Source organism: Centroberyx gerrardi, chromosome 2 (assembly GCF_048128805.1).
Source record: "Centroberyx gerrardi isolate f3 chromosome 2, fCenGer3.hap1.cur.20231027, whole genome shotgun sequence".
Classification (NCBI taxonomy): domain Eukaryota; kingdom Metazoa; phylum Chordata; class Actinopteri; order Beryciformes; family Berycidae; genus Centroberyx; species Centroberyx gerrardi.
Window position 1 is genome coordinate 19,738,567 of NC_135998.1, and position 15,018 is coordinate 19,753,584.

The 15,018-nt window shown below is 44.6% G+C and overlaps 1 protein-coding gene across 5 annotated transcripts in view; it reads left to right on the forward strand.

The window, feature by feature from the left end:
* prrc2b (proline-rich coiled-coil 2B) overlaps positions 1–14,994 on the forward strand; it is a 35,117-nt gene extending 20,123 nt beyond the window's left edge. For 3 of the 5 annotated variants that reach the window (XM_071896729.2, XM_078285845.1, XM_078285851.1), the window contains 18 exons: positions 634–835; positions 960–1,164; positions 1,323–3,389; positions 4,213–4,376; positions 5,403–5,518; positions 5,635–5,776; positions 6,702–6,778; positions 7,000–7,287; positions 7,735–7,836; positions 8,040–8,229; positions 8,333–8,430; positions 8,552–8,679; positions 9,064–9,304; positions 9,672–9,839; positions 10,220–10,299; positions 10,473–10,545; positions 11,107–11,316; positions 11,860–14,994. In XM_071896729.2, the coding sequence (XP_071752830.1) occupies positions 634–835; positions 960–1,164; positions 1,323–3,389; positions 4,213–4,376; positions 5,403–5,518; positions 5,635–5,776; positions 6,702–6,778; positions 7,000–7,287; positions 7,735–7,836; positions 8,040–8,229; positions 8,333–8,430; positions 8,552–8,679; positions 9,064–9,304; positions 9,672–9,839; positions 10,220–10,299; positions 10,473–10,545; positions 11,107–11,316; positions 11,860–12,027 (4,719 nt within the window). In that variant the 3' untranslated portion in view covers positions 12,028–14,994. Of the gene's footprint in view, positions 1–633; positions 836–959; positions 1,165–1,322; positions 3,390–4,212; positions 4,377–5,402; positions 5,519–5,634; positions 5,777–6,701; positions 6,779–6,999; positions 7,288–7,734; positions 7,837–8,039; positions 8,230–8,332; positions 8,431–8,551; positions 8,680–9,063; positions 9,305–9,671; positions 9,840–10,219; positions 10,300–10,472; positions 10,546–11,106; positions 11,341–11,859 lie in introns of all 5 variants that reach the window. The other 2 variants (XM_078285848.1, XM_078285849.1) reach the window with 2 other exon arrangements.
* The last annotated feature ends 24 nt before the right edge of the window (positions 14,995–15,018 follow it).

A 15,018-nucleotide genomic window follows, 5' to 3' on the forward strand; every position in this document is an offset into this window, starting at 1 on the left:
AATTATGCATAATAAATGTCATAAAAACCTGATTTATATGGCATTTTTCAGTGAAAAGTAATTGTCATAAATGAAAAGCATGCATTCAGCTATTATTGTACCTAATTGATAGCCTAACAGTGTTGCTACCATGATGAGCAGTCTTTATGATTTCATGATTTGTAGGGAGGCAGCTGTGTTTAAGGGACATAAGGAGAATAGATGTGCAGGGTTTGACGTACACCAAAACAGTAGTGTCCATATCTCAATAATAATCATAACAGCAGCTCCGTCATTACAATTTAGACTTGTCTAGATGAGAACACATTATCAAAGTGGCATCATCCAGAGGTACTGATACGCTAACAGACCGGTACTTTCAATGTTCGGGTCACTATCTTTGAAAAACCATTGGCCCAATAGCCACAGGGGAAATTGACCTGAATATTAAACTTTGTTTATGGTATAAGATAAACTTGTGATTGGCTGATTTTGAGACCACCAAATGGTTGAAAATTTGCCGATTTTGGATCGGCAGCCCAAGGCACTGGAACAGGGCAGTTTTTACATGTCTTGTATGTGGAGTTATGTATATATGGTGCATAATATTATGTAGTCAGTATTAAATGTGTATCCATTGTATTCCTTTTTCAGGAACAAGTATACAAGATGCAGCACTGGCAGCAGTCAGGTCACCCTCCCCCCTCTGGCTCCAGCCACCCCCAGCGGGGCTACTATCCCCCACATGTCCTTGGGTTTGACCCCCGCTGGATGATGATGCCGCCTTTCATGGATCCCCGCATGGCCCAAGGACGATCTCCTGTGGACTACTACCCCAATGCTGTCCACTCTTCAGGTGAGCACTAATTCAAGAAAAAAAAGTGTGTTCTTGGACATTTGAAATCGAGCAATATCTTCAGTTTTTCTATCTTGGATGAGCTCTCTACTAATGTTCTACTACTGAACATTGTGTTAAACAGGAATGATGAAACCCATGATGCATCAAGACCACTTGAACAGTCCCGGTTCTGACGAGGGCTGCCATCCCAACATGCACCAGGAGAGAAGAGCTCCTTCCACTGAGCCTTACCCTATGTGGAACCAAGATGGCTACCCCCTGCGCAGTTTCACCCCACCCTACCAGAGGCAGCACGAGACCTCAGACAGTGGTCAGCCAGATGATAGGTGAGTTATTATCCGTTTAAAAATGTCAGAACTTGAGAATTTAGCATAATTTTATTTGTGTATTCTCTTGTAGTTGGGTAGGTTTTGGTTATGCCTGTTTGCTGGCTTCTAACTGCTTTTGTCATTGTCCATGACTTTCGCATCTTCTTTTTCCACAGAAGTGAGATGGCCTGCTCCCAACAGGACTCTTATGAAGAGAGGGCCAATGAGTGCCTGGACCACTCCCCAGATGACCTCTCCCACCATGCCTATCACCAGAGCCGAGGCCCTGACAGAGACCACCAACACCACGACCAAGGCTTGCTGACCACTGCTCAGAACCACTCCCAGCAACACGCAGACAGTGACTACCCAAAACAAGACCCCAGAGACAAGCACCTGAAAGATGGCCCTGAGCCTCACGATGAGGCCTTAGACAGCTCCAAGGACAATTGGAAAAGAGATGGAGGCCAGAAGAAAGATGGAGGACCCATTAGTGTCCAAAGCCAATGGTCCGAACCCAGTTCCAGTTCCAGTAGCAGTGTCAGCCAGCCATCTGAGGCCAGCGGGCGTACCATGACTCGCAGAACTGGGCCCATCAAGAAACCAGTGCTCAAGGCTCTCAAAGTGGAGGACAAGGAGAATGAGAAGCCAAAACCTGAGCCTGAGGAGAAGCCTGTCCCTTATCGCCTGGAGAAGGAAGTCCTCACCAATGTTTATGACTTGAAGAAAGACAACCAGCCTGTCAGCAACAGGCGCTCGGCCTCACCTGTTGTTGTTGTTGTTGTTGAGAAACAACCCGAAGAGAGGCAACGTCAGTCACCAGCTCCTGCCAAACCAGAGAGGCCGCTGAGCACCCAGAGTGAGGACTCTCCCAAGGAGTGCATCTGGGACAGTGGCAAGAGCCAGTCATCCAGAGACAGCCAGGAAAGCAGGGAGTCCCAGGTGCCCCGGCGCAACAACTGGATTTTCATTGATGAAGAGCAGGCCTTTGGCGGAGCCAGGGGAACGGGCAGAGGCCGCAGTCGAGGCTTTAGGGAGTTTAGCTCTAGAGGTGGAAGCCGGGGTGGCAGAGGTGGAGACAATCTCCGGGGGGGTTATAACAACAATAACAACAGCAGTGGGGCCCAGAGGACAGGGAGAGGCCGAGGGCCACCCAGGGACCTTGTCAAGGTGGAGGACCTCCAGAGAGGGAAGCCCCGGAGGCGAAATGTCAGTGAGACCCTGAGTGAAGCCTCTGAGTATGAGGAGCTGCCCAAGAGGCGCCGCCAGAAGGGCTCTGAAAATGGAGAAGGTTACACAGAGTCTGGAGAGGTCCGGAAAGCTGACCGAGACTCTTGGAGGTCCAACAAGGTCTACACAGATGACCAAACAGCCAACGATGTCAGAGACAAGGCCAAGGCCAGCAGGAACTTTGGAGGCCGCACATTGCCTCCCAGACTGAACACTACTGGGGGCTACAGTCGAAGCTTAGGAGGCTCCAGGGATATCTCCACCTGGAGGGGCCGTGGGCCCCAGTTCAGCGGCGGTGGGGGTCCCATGCAAGAAAATGGTTACGGTCCTGGAGCTGAGACTGCTTATTCCCGCAGACCCCCTGTTGAACGTGAGGCCCTCAAGTACACCCCCAAATTAACCGGCTCCTTCATGGAAAATGGCACAGAGGACCGTGAAGGAGAATACTACTTTGACAATGACAACCCCGACAGGCAGGTCCTAAGGAGGCGTCGCCCGCCCCGCCAGGACAAGCCGCCACGATTCCGCCGTCTACGTCAAGAACGTGAACCCGGATCGGGCCAGTGGACAAGCGATGAGTACATAAACGGAGGAGACTTTGCCAACCCCTGGCCTGGTCGCCCCAAAGGCAGTGCGGAGGACACCTGGCCCAGTGGTCACTACTCTGGTGGACGTTCTAGCCAGCATGCCCAGGCAGAGGACTGGGAGACAGGCTCTGACAACAGCGACTTTGGCGACTGGAGGGAGAAGCGAGGTGGAAGTGGAGGAGCAGCTCCTCAGGGACATGGTGACATTCCCTCGGACTCTGGCCATAGCGAACCAGGCTCTGGGGAGAAGAGGGAACTTTCCAAGAGGAGCTTCTCCAGCCAGCGACCATTGGTGGAGCGGCAGAACAGGAAAGGAGAGCCGTCACTGCTGGAAGCGGGCAAGATGCCGCGGACAGCCGACAATCCCACTACGTCTTCCTCTAACAGGAGTGACAGTTGGCAGAATGGAGGGGCTCCTTGTAAGAGGTGAGTTGAGTGGGAGTGCCTACCTACAGATGGATATAAAGTTCTTGATCCTAGAGCGAAATTCAGTCCTAGGTTATTGCAGGTCATCGTAACCCATATGTATTGCTACTGGGAATGAAGCATCCTCAACACCTGCTGGGCAATTATAACAATGCCCAAGTGTGTTGTTTCAGGCGTACTTGTTATAGTTGCATAGAAACCAACTATCCAGTCTTATTGTTTACACTCGCATAGCAATTGGAATGTGCAAAAATCTATTTTTGGAGGGAATTATTCTTTTGCATTATTTTCATTAGTGTATAAAAGTAAATGATCACTTTGCATAAAATATAGCATAATCATTCAGCAAGTGGCCTAGCTATTAACCTGTAGGCTTTCAAAATAATAGCCCTAATAAATTGTCTGTTCCTGGGTGTCTTGAATTGAGGTTTGCATACTGAACAGGTCAGTTTTTGACTTGTACCATTTAAAACAGTTAGGCTACCTTTTGGGGTGTCCTGTTGTCTCATGCCATGTAGCTGTGGGTTCAAATCTGGCCTAGGACATTTGTCGCATGTCATCCCCACTCTCTACTGTCAACTGTCCAATAAATCAGAAATGCCAAATCAACAAAAACATTTCTTGGTTTAACTGATGCCATTCATTATTTCAACTGCAATTATCTGTCCAAGATGACAAATTTAAGCTGACCAAACGATTCTTACAATATTTGGTTATTTTGGCACATCTCCACATAAAGTTGTATGTTTCAATGTTTAATGATGATGCAGTAGCCTAGCACACCCAACTGAAACCTCTTTGTCCCTCCCTTTCCTGTTTTCAGCAGGAGCCCAGATGAGTCAGGCCCAGTCTACAGCATAGAGCAGCCTGAGGAGAGGGAGCCCAGTGAGCCCTCAGGAAAGAAACTAGACAAGGAGCTGAAGCCAGGCTCTGTCAAGTCAGACATGGCTGAGCCTCTGTCCCAGTATGAGCTCAACAGCTACCCAAGTGAGTCAAAGTTTTGAATTCATATAAATATACTGTGTAGGTTGGTACCAGTAAATAAAATGAGCAATTTTGAGTTAAAAATTAACTCATAGCTCATAATGTAATATTACTGGACACTCGGGTGCTCCATTCTGCAGAATCAATCAGCAGAATCACCTGATACCGATCCATATAGTAATGTGAATCCTGAATTGTTTAATGCAGACACCACCTTCTAGACAAGCTTATAATGCGATGGCATTAGGCTACTGAGCAAAAGTAGAATCAAGATTATATTCCGTAAGGAAATGGAAGATTCTGCGGTGACTGAAGTTAGGTCAATGCTTTTTTTGCTATGCACTCTGTGTTGAGTGAAATTATCACTTTTTTCCACCCAAGCCCCCAGTTTGGCAGCACTCAATGTATTCCATTTTTGTAATGGCCTATGTCATATTACGCACAAAATATTGGAATAATTTTGCCTCGGGCCTTGAAGCCTTTAGTCTGCTCACAGCAAAAAAATCTTAAAACTTACATTTAATATGTTGGTGTGCAGTGTGATATATGTTTTCGTATATATGCATTTACTTGATGTGTACATATGAAACAATATGCTGTAGAGCTGTTTTCAGCTGTGACCAGCAGCTAGTAGTCACTCGGTTGCTTGGTCCCAAAAACATTTCTGCACACGTGTACACACAGATATGCCAAAGAGGGCTTTTATGCACACACTCATTATCCTATTCTTTGTCCAACACAAATTGGTTGTTGCACGCACCTGTCCTTAAACTTAACTGACTGCCAAACATGAAATTGGTTCCAATTTTTCAGCTAGTTATCGTGGAGTCCTGTCCCTGATATTTAACCCTTGAAAATGTTTCTTTCGGTTTCAGTACTTCAAAGTTAATACAGGTTTTAAAAAACGTTTTTTTCATTTCCTCCCGAAATTCATCAGTTGCCTTGACAGATGAGCCAAAAAGTTAAATTGGCGCCCTGTCTATGACCAACAGATACTTTTGCATTGACCATATGCCTGTCTTTTTGTAGTCGAGGGTGATGCAGGGGGTCCAGTCTCAAATCCAGATGGGTACCAAGACGCTTTGTCCAAAAAGCAGAGACGCCCGCAGGAAGATGAGAGGAGGAGGAAGGAACAGGGAGCCGCTGTAAGCTAAACTTGTGCTCACTTCAGCTGCTCAATATTCATTCATACTGAGGAAGGAAAACATGGTTGGATATGAAAGTATGTTTTGATAAGCTGCCTTGTTATTGCCTGTATTAGGTGCCTGTGAAGAACAGGACAATCACATCAAAGATACCGCCACGCTTTGCCAAAAAGCAGGGTGGCATGAGCATGGAACAACCTGAGGAGTCGCTTTCCTCCAACAACCTGGGTACTGAAATCTGGGAGACCAACAGCTCAGGTAGGAGACTGATGCAGTTTTTCCTCAGCGTTTGTCCTCGGTGCTGTCCATGATGTCGTCGGTGCTATTTATTGAGCAGTAACCATAGAAATATATTGTAGTAGCTCTAAATAGCTGAGACAGAGCGCGCTTGTGATGTAAGCTCCATGAAAGCATACTTCTTGGAAGTTAACAATACAGCTTTGTAATAATACCTTACTCTACGTGATGATTTTCAAGTGTGACATTTTTCTAAGGAGCATGATGCACGATTTCCTGAGAATTATTTTGTTCAATTTTTATATGGTTACTAACATTATATAGGTCTTTCTAGGCAACATTTGTGGTCACCCCCATTCTACAGTTTGCTGGTATTACTGGTGTTTATATTATAGAACTTTGCATAATATTGTTAGTAAAAAAAATACAAAACCTTTAAAATCATGTAGTGGGTGTCCAATGAAGACTGACTTCATTGACTATAGCATTAATAACATTAGGGTTTATGTCACTCTGCAAATAGAAATACAGCAGTACAAGTAATAATACACCATTGCATTTATTTTCTTGTTATTTATTTAATTATTTTGTTTATTTTATCATCAATCAGTTAAACATACATGTACATACATTTAGTCTACTGCTGATTACACCCATGTGCAGCACATAGTAGCATTTTGATGAAGGAGACCGGCACCACAGAGCCAATTCACGTTCAAAAGAGTTCTGGCTCAAGTTGGGTGACGGTGGCTTCAACACAGCGTATTGGAAGGATAATGTGATCATTCATCTATCATTTTCAGATATTTATGTGACAATGATGTTATAGATAAGCCTTCTTTAGGATGCCCATTTTTTTGTATACTGCAGTGTGAAGGTTGTAAGGTTGAAATATTGGTCTGTATTATCCACTAATTTATTAATTGGCATTCATTATCCTCCTCAGCTCTGTCTGTTCAGTCATCCGGGGGAGACTCATGGACTAAACAGGTGTCATACGCTGGGAGCGAGCCCAACTCTGAGGTAGTACAGTGCAGCTACACTTTGGAGCCTCCAGCTTAAATGCATCTTTGCTACATCTGCATAGTTTGTCTGCATAGTTAGAGATTGTTTCTTATGCTTAATTTAGTAACGTTATTTACCTTGCTGCTTGTGTGATAATTGAGGAATAAGAACAAATGAAGTTGCAATTGTAGGTTCTTCCTTTGTTAAACAAGTTATTCCCTTCTCTTCATCTTGGCCAGGACTCTGATGCTGGCCCAGAGCAAACCAAGGAACAGCACAAGCCGGGGCCCATCGGCAACGAACGCTCTCTAAAGCACCGCAAAGGCTCAGAAGGCGTCGATCGGCTGGAGGGTGGCCCCATTACGCCAGTCAATGGAGTGGATCTCCATGTGGACACTGTGCTGCCTGTGCCTCCAATTGAGTTTGGCGTCAGTGCCAAGGACTCTGATTTTAGCCTGCCGCCGGGTTCAACCCCAGTGCCTGTGTCCAACCCTGTCAACAAGCTTCAGGACGCACTTGCCACCAATGTGAGTGATTAGACCCCTGATTGTGGTGTCTTGGTAATGAAACAAGACAGTGAAACAATTCCTCATGGGGATGATTAAAGTGTCTGTCTTATCTTTTGATTGGTGTCTTCAAAAAGGGAAATTGTTGTCTAAATTTGAGGAGAATTCTCAATGACAGAAAATGCCTGTAAAACAAGAAATGTTGTCAGTTTGTCATTTACAACTATGTTGTTTGTTCTCCCATTAAAACATGATGGTAGGGACATACACGTCTCCAACAGCCACGGTTTCCATTAGACATGTAATTTTGTTTTTTATGTATGACATCAATCACAACCTGGTCAACAGAAACCTAGTGAGTGTCCCTTGAAGATGTGTCTCCTTCACACATGTAAAGAGATAATGATTTGCAAGTGATGAATAATGAACTTTTGTGGTGTTTTTTTTTTATTTATTTTTTTAAAACAGCCGGCTCTTAATCAGAGCATCCCCATGTTGCGCTCCAACCACCTGCAGCCTGGAATAAACCTCAACCCCATCTCCTTCCCCAGTGCTGACCTCACCCTCAAGGTATTGTAATTGTAAACCCACACATACCAAGCTATGCCATTTCAAACACACATGAATTGAGTAATAATCAAGGGCTTTCTGTGTGATCCTTTCTGATTTGGGAGAAGACCATAGAGGGACCATCAAGGCAAAATGCTAATCTGCCAACATTTTGACTGATTAAGCATGCAACTCAACTTTGTATCTTCCTTTTCTTTCTTCAGATGGAGTCGGCACGTAAGGCATGGGAGAACTCGCAGTCCCTCCCTGAGCAGGGTTCACCTGGAGGTGCTTCAGGAGTCCAGCCTCCCTGCAGTGTGGGCTCCTCCAGCGGTGTCAGCTACAGCTCTTTCGGAGGGGTTTCCATGCCCCCCATGCCTGTGGCCTCAGTAGCGCCCTCCATGTCCATGCAAGGTAAACTTCTTTCTTCTTAGATTTTTTTTAATAAATACTTTTTTGTTATGGGCTATATTAAGTCTTTTGACAGAACTGAACTTGTTTCCTTCCCCATTTGTAGGTAACCACATTCCCCCTCTGTATCTGGATGGCCACGTCTTTCCCAGTCAGCCACGCCTGGTACCCCCCACCATGACCCAGCAGCAGACCTACCAGCAGGTACACACACACACACACACACACACACACACACACACACACACACAGACGTATACATACACACAGTCTTGTTAACCTGTAACCAGAACTGTCATAATTGTATATTTTTCGGTCCATTCAGGCAGCCGCAGCCCAGCAGATTCCCATCTCCTTGCACACTTCCCTCCAGGCCCAGGCTCAGCTGGGGCTCCGGGGAGGCCTGCCTGTCTCCCAGTCACAGGAGATGTTCAACTCTATCCCCCCTTTCAGGTACTACCACCTCACTGTTTCATGGAATTCCCACTGGTCCCATTGCTTTGCTGAGTTTGTTGTTTTAGTCACATCGTCCATTTCAATGTGCAGCATGTGATGCTTGCCAACCCTAGCTGCTCTGTTTGTGAAGATAGATGGACTTCTGGGAGATCACTGGCCTATGGATGAACTGTAAAATGTGTCAAGTTTGTGAGAGTGGACAGCAACATTGCTAAATACGTGTAATAAAGAGATTGCCTGGAATTTAAGCAATACCTCAGACATGATAGAATGGTTTAATGTAAGTGCGAGACTGTTTGACGCGTTGCGGTCTCCCAGTCCTGCTAATTTATAAGTTGTCTCCTCAACATCCAGTCATTCTGTACCCTCTTATTTTCCCAGGTCCCAGGTTTACATGCACCCCAACCTGTCCCAGCCCAGCCCCATGGTGCTGTCAGGTGGGGCCCCTCTCAAGGGGCCCTACTCGCCCTTCCCAGGCATGCAGCCCTCAGATATGGTCAAGCCCCAATCGGGCTCCCACTACCAGCCGATGAATGGGAGCCAGCCGCTGGTCTATGACAGCCAGATGAACCAGGGGCCTGGAATGGGTTCCTCCCAGCTCATGGACTCACAGCTCATCCAGGTTAGTGGACAACTGAGGCTCCAAATGTGGACAGGTGTTGTAAATTAGCGTTTCGCTACAAACACTAAACACAGTGCATCTGGTCCTTGTGCATAAATGTATGTTACAATTCTAATGCTACTGTGATGTCCATGCCAAATAAAATAAACTAAACTAAACTAACTAAACAATTCAAGCCAGCTGATAATACCGTAGTCCTCTTGATCCTTGTCTGACTTGTATCAGGGTTACATGTAAGCTTAGTAGCTTTCACATATAAGCCCATTAACAGTATTATCAGACAGTCAATGTACACGTTAAAGAGATGGTGCTATGTCAGTAATCATCATTACATCTACCCTGAAACTAAATCCCTCTCTTGGCCCAGGTGACCATGCCTCTGCCTGGCTCTCAGCTGCGCTATGGCTCTGCCCAGCAGCACCTCATCCTGCCCCAGTCCATCCAGCTGCAGCAGGGACAGAACCTGTCGGTGGGAGCCCCACGCCGAATGCTGCCACCTGGCTCTCAGCCCCCCGTCATGCCTGGCAGCCGAGAGGTGAGGCCCACTGATTTAACCTTAACCAGCCATGGTTAAGCTGTGCTGTGCTGGCATGGGAATAGACCTTTTTTGTAGTTGTAGACATGGAGGAGGTAATTGTCAGGTTCATGCCAACTGGAGGCAGAATGGGCTAGCCTTGCATACAAATGATGTATTACTTGAAAAGTGTCTGCTGCTGTTTTTGTTGTGTAAATAAGGCTAATAAAGAATGGTGTCTGGGAATGATTTATCTTGGAAGATGGCTGCAAGTTTGTTCTGCTATATGTAACAGCTCTGTTCTACTAATGGATAAAGGCATTACATGCTATACTGGTTATGTGCATTGACAAGGCATCTATCCCCCCCCCCCCCCCCCCCCCCCCCCACCCAATTCTCAGGGCTCACAGATGGAAATGAAAGGCTTCCAGTTCTCTGACAAGCCCAATCATTCCCCAGGCTTATCTGGAGGATCCTACAGGTGAGGGGGAAATGACTACTGTGAATAATAGAACTGAACCATGTATTATATACTGCTAACACTCCATCATAGAAACTGCTTTGCTCCCTCAAGGTGAAGTGAGGTCAGTGATGCATGGTGCAGGAAATGGGTAGTAAAACTGTCTTGGTTCGTTTCTCTTCTGTCCTCCACAGGCCTGGGTCTGCCAGCCCCAGCGGGAAGCCCTCTGGTCCTGTAGGTCCTCTGCCTACACATTACACTCAACAGGTATTGCACATTGCTCACACACTTATGTAAACTGTTGTCATTTTACAATTACCAAACACTGCCATGAAAAACAATGCTGGTGTCCGACATGTAAACATTTTTCATTGTTTTTCTGGATGAGTAAGCACTCATACGTGCGCACAGAGCGCAGGCCGTCCAGCAAAGTGGAGCTTGCAGTGTTTCACTCTGAGACATCGGGTGGCTTGAAGCTCTGCTGTGCCCGCTCTGCACCAAGGTTATAGGAACCTCATAGTCAAGTCATCACACTCATGCATCGTTACACGATCTCTTGCTTTTACAATGGCAAAATGATTCCTGTTGGCTATGAATCACCACAATGTCAAACTTTTTTTATAGAAGACTATATCAAAAAGTTAAAATATACTTCAACCACAACCCCTTCTATTGTTGCTATTTCCAGTATTTTCTGTCATTTATAATTGAAAACACTTGATGGCATGCTAATTTGTTGTATTTTCATCACCCCCCCCACCCCCCCATTCACAACTCCTCCCTCCCCCCCTTCACAACTCCTCCCTCCCCCTCCCCCTTGACCAACAGGTCCCACCTCCTCAGGGCAGCATGGTGATGCACATGCGCCCCCCCACCACAGGCCCTTTCCCCACCCCCATTCAGAGACCAGTCATGCAGGTCAACAAGACCGTCATCATCCGCTCCCCCCCTTACCCCAATCCCGGGCGCGAGCCTCCCCACTCCGCCCCCCCTTCAGTCCCCGAGCCCCCTGTCAAAGGGCCAGAGGATGGCATGAAGGTGAGCCACCCACTGTAAATATAGGTAATTTCATTTAATCCATTTCCTTTTTCTTAATTTGAGCATATTAAAATGTGAATGTATTCAATGTATCATTGACTTTAAGTATACAGTTGTAGCTGGTGAATAGTCTTGAACTGCAATATACTGTAATGACGTTTATACTGTAATGATATTTACCATGGTCAGTCATGACTGATCGGCAATGATAAGTTAGTAACATGTCTGACATTTTGAGTGCTGTATATATTATCTGCAATAGTGTAATTCCATACTAATGATAGTGTAAATCCATTGTTATTGATGATGTGTGTGTGTATATATAGACTAAATAGAACTATATTAGGATAATATCTTTCACTTGTAGAAAATGATTATGCAAACAGTTGGTTTGGATGTCTTAACGAGTTCTCTCCACATAGTAGCAGTAACATAAAAAATGTGACTTTTCCTTGCATTGTGAAAGATGGTCAAATGTGAATAAAGTTGCATAGTGTCAGGCAGCGCTCTAGGTCTTAGTAACTCTGTCTTTTTATGGTGCAGAATAAAACCATGCGGGACGTGCGCAAGGCAGTGGGTGAGGGCAAGGCGCCGTCGGGGGGCATGACCAGCAAACTCCAGGAGCCCCACCCCTCCGCGGGGCAAGCCAAACCAGCACGCACTGGAGCCATTAAACCCCAGGCAGTCAAAGTGGAGGAGGGCAAGGCATAGCAATGGACCTTAAACTCCTCTCACCGCCACCCAGCCTGCCAGTAGATGACCCCTTGCCCAATGTCTGAGCCTTCTACGACCCACTGCACCCCAAGGCGCCAAGGCAAGGGGCATACATGCAGACAGGCAAACTGAACTATCCCTCTTGAACTGTCAGAACTGGACACTATTATTTCACACCACGTATAGAGATATATAAATATATATAAATATATACATAGACACAAACACTCTTCTAAGCAGATCTCTTCAAGGTCCTCTTTAATTTATTAATGTTAGTCCTTTTTTAAGAGGAGAATAAAGGTAAAGAGAAAAGATATTTCTGTTTTTGTGTTACACTCTCCAAAGTGGGGAAAAGGAAAATGGCCAACAAAGACAGATGGTTCATTCTCCACACCATCTTGCCAAACTGTATGTACTCCCTCTTGATGGACTGTAGCCCATAAGACCAGGCAGACACTTGATACAAGTCACCATGAGAAGCTAAGTCTATTAAGTGTTTTTAAACAAATCTGAAATGCAGAGGGGCACTTTTTTTTTTTGTCATTTTTCATTGGCATTTTTGCTGGTAATTATGGAGTTTTAAACTTTTTCCAAGTCATCACCTATCCACCCAATTGGTAAAGGACTTTGTTTATTCAGAAAGAAATCCGTAACTCAAATTTGAGGACATCATTGCGTGTAAACATGGCAAGAGTGAAGTGCATCACCCTAAAGACACATCTTCCGGGGTACTTCACACAGCTCATGAACTGTGACAAAACTGCTTAGATTGGTAGAAAATATTTGTCAGCTGTTTTTTATTTTTTTCCTTTAAAATGATGTTCTTTACCGTTCCGTTGCTCGCTCTCCTTCTGTATGTAAGCTGAAGCAAAAAGATGGACATTTTACCAAAATCATGTTGCTTCCGGAACTTCACTGGCATTGATGCGGCGTGTGCATGTGACGTGCTGAACGTGTGTAAACTTAACAGGACTCCTACCTGGAACCTAGCAACAAGACTGTACCTGAAGTCAGTGTACATATGCTGCCACAGAGTGTGTGGGTTTTGATCAACCAAGCTGGCAAAATTTTTGGGCTTGTTCTGTAGTTTTTTTGGGGGGGGAGGGGGCGGGAAAGGGGCTGCATTCATAATTACTGTAAAGGACCCCCCACATAGCTGATTGAAATGTTTGCTTTCTTATTGCTTTGTTTGGGTTGTAATGAATCAAAATGTCTGTTAGATGACCATGTGATATTAGTGATGATTTTTACATCCCCTCGACCTAGGGTGTGTTTTGCTTTTTCTTTTGGGGCTCCTGGAAGACCTTTCTCTCTAATTCCGTTCAAATCCAGCTTAACTGAAAGGTGGGGAATTGTGAAGAAACAGACTCTCACCACCATTTTGATTATTCAGCTTCTGGTCTCTGAGGTGGCACTAGCAATAAATGCAGCCTAACTATAATCACAATCAGGGTCCAAACTATTTTTTCTGTTAGAAGTTGATGATCACAGCAGAGGGGCGTTTAGCGTTGCTTGTTGAATTAAAATACGATCTTTGCTTAAAGCTTTTTTGTGAGCACTGCAGTTCCAGTGGACAACGAAGGACTTTTAAAGTGTTTGTTCTATTTGAAAATGTGAAGCTGTTGGAATCATCAATTATTTTCTTTTTTGTAATGGACACTCATTTTGAAACTCACTATGCCAATGTCATAACTGGTTAAATGTTACTGCTTACTATAACGCTCCATGACACTACAAAATGTTCCGATTTATCTTTGACAGTGTTTCACTGGTATATATGTATATGCATACTTAACTGTACAGTCAAACTTTGTCAGTGAGGGGAGGCTTGAAACCATGCTTCATTTTAGATATTGTGTCACTAAAAATGATTTCATGTTTAAAAATGTCACTATGATGTTCTCAGAGTGGGCTGCTTTCACTTGTTGATAGGTTTATCTGGGCTTGGAGTGTTTTTGCCTCTTACCCCTTACTGCAGAGGATCCTGATGCTACTCATCATTGTACCTGCACCAAAATGTTGCCCTGACTTTTTTTTTTTGTACTTTTAAGATGCATATTTCATTTTGTCAAAGGACCAGTGCTTTCTAGAACTGATCCGGCAGTCTATTTATCCTACCCGATCTTTATCCTTTCAGATATTTGGTCATTACTCTCCCTTTCCTTGTTAAAAAAAAAAAAAAGAGCTTATTGGAAGAAAAGAAATAAATAAAGCAGTTGTGATTTCTTAAATCTACTGTTGATTCTGAATTCTCGCTTTGTCATTTTGGAAACATGCACCAAGTGCTTGCAAAAGCCAAAATCAGTGGAAAATAATTTTGGTCTTGGAAGAGTTGTTTTGAGCTGTGGGATGTGTGCAGTGTTTTTGATAGAAAGAAATCACTTTTAAGAGTGCTTAATAATTATAATACAGCCTTAACAGAACTACAGATGAACATTTTAAATTCCACCCCATGATGTTCAGTTGAGCGGTTTCTGGTTATGTGTCCACCAGGAATTTCCCAACAGCGCTGAGAGTTTTTGTTACGATTTCAGTGCTTCAAGTTAAAATGTTCAACTTGAAGCAAAAGAGCAGCACTTCCCCCCAGACACCTGTTAACCACTGCCGACTCAAACAGCTCCCCGGTGGAAATGGGCTTACTGCAGAGGAACTCCTGCGGTGGGAAATGCAGTTTGATCAAAAATTTTGTTATAATTTGACTTTGTAGTGCTGGATATGTTGTATTCTGCTGCTTAGCCAGTGCCTGGAGAATATCAAATTTTGTTTGAAGAAGTGCAAAGTGTGTTTCCCTCTCAACAAGGATCTCTGATGTGTTCCCCATCCTCAAGTACTGACAAAGACGGGACATGTTTATATTTCAAAATGAATTGAAATTTAACAGAACATACATTTGGTCTGCATAGCAATTTTGATATGCAAATTTATACCATAAAAGCAAACAATAAACTTAAGAACAACGTCCTTGTTCCTTTGTCTATCCTGATTGTT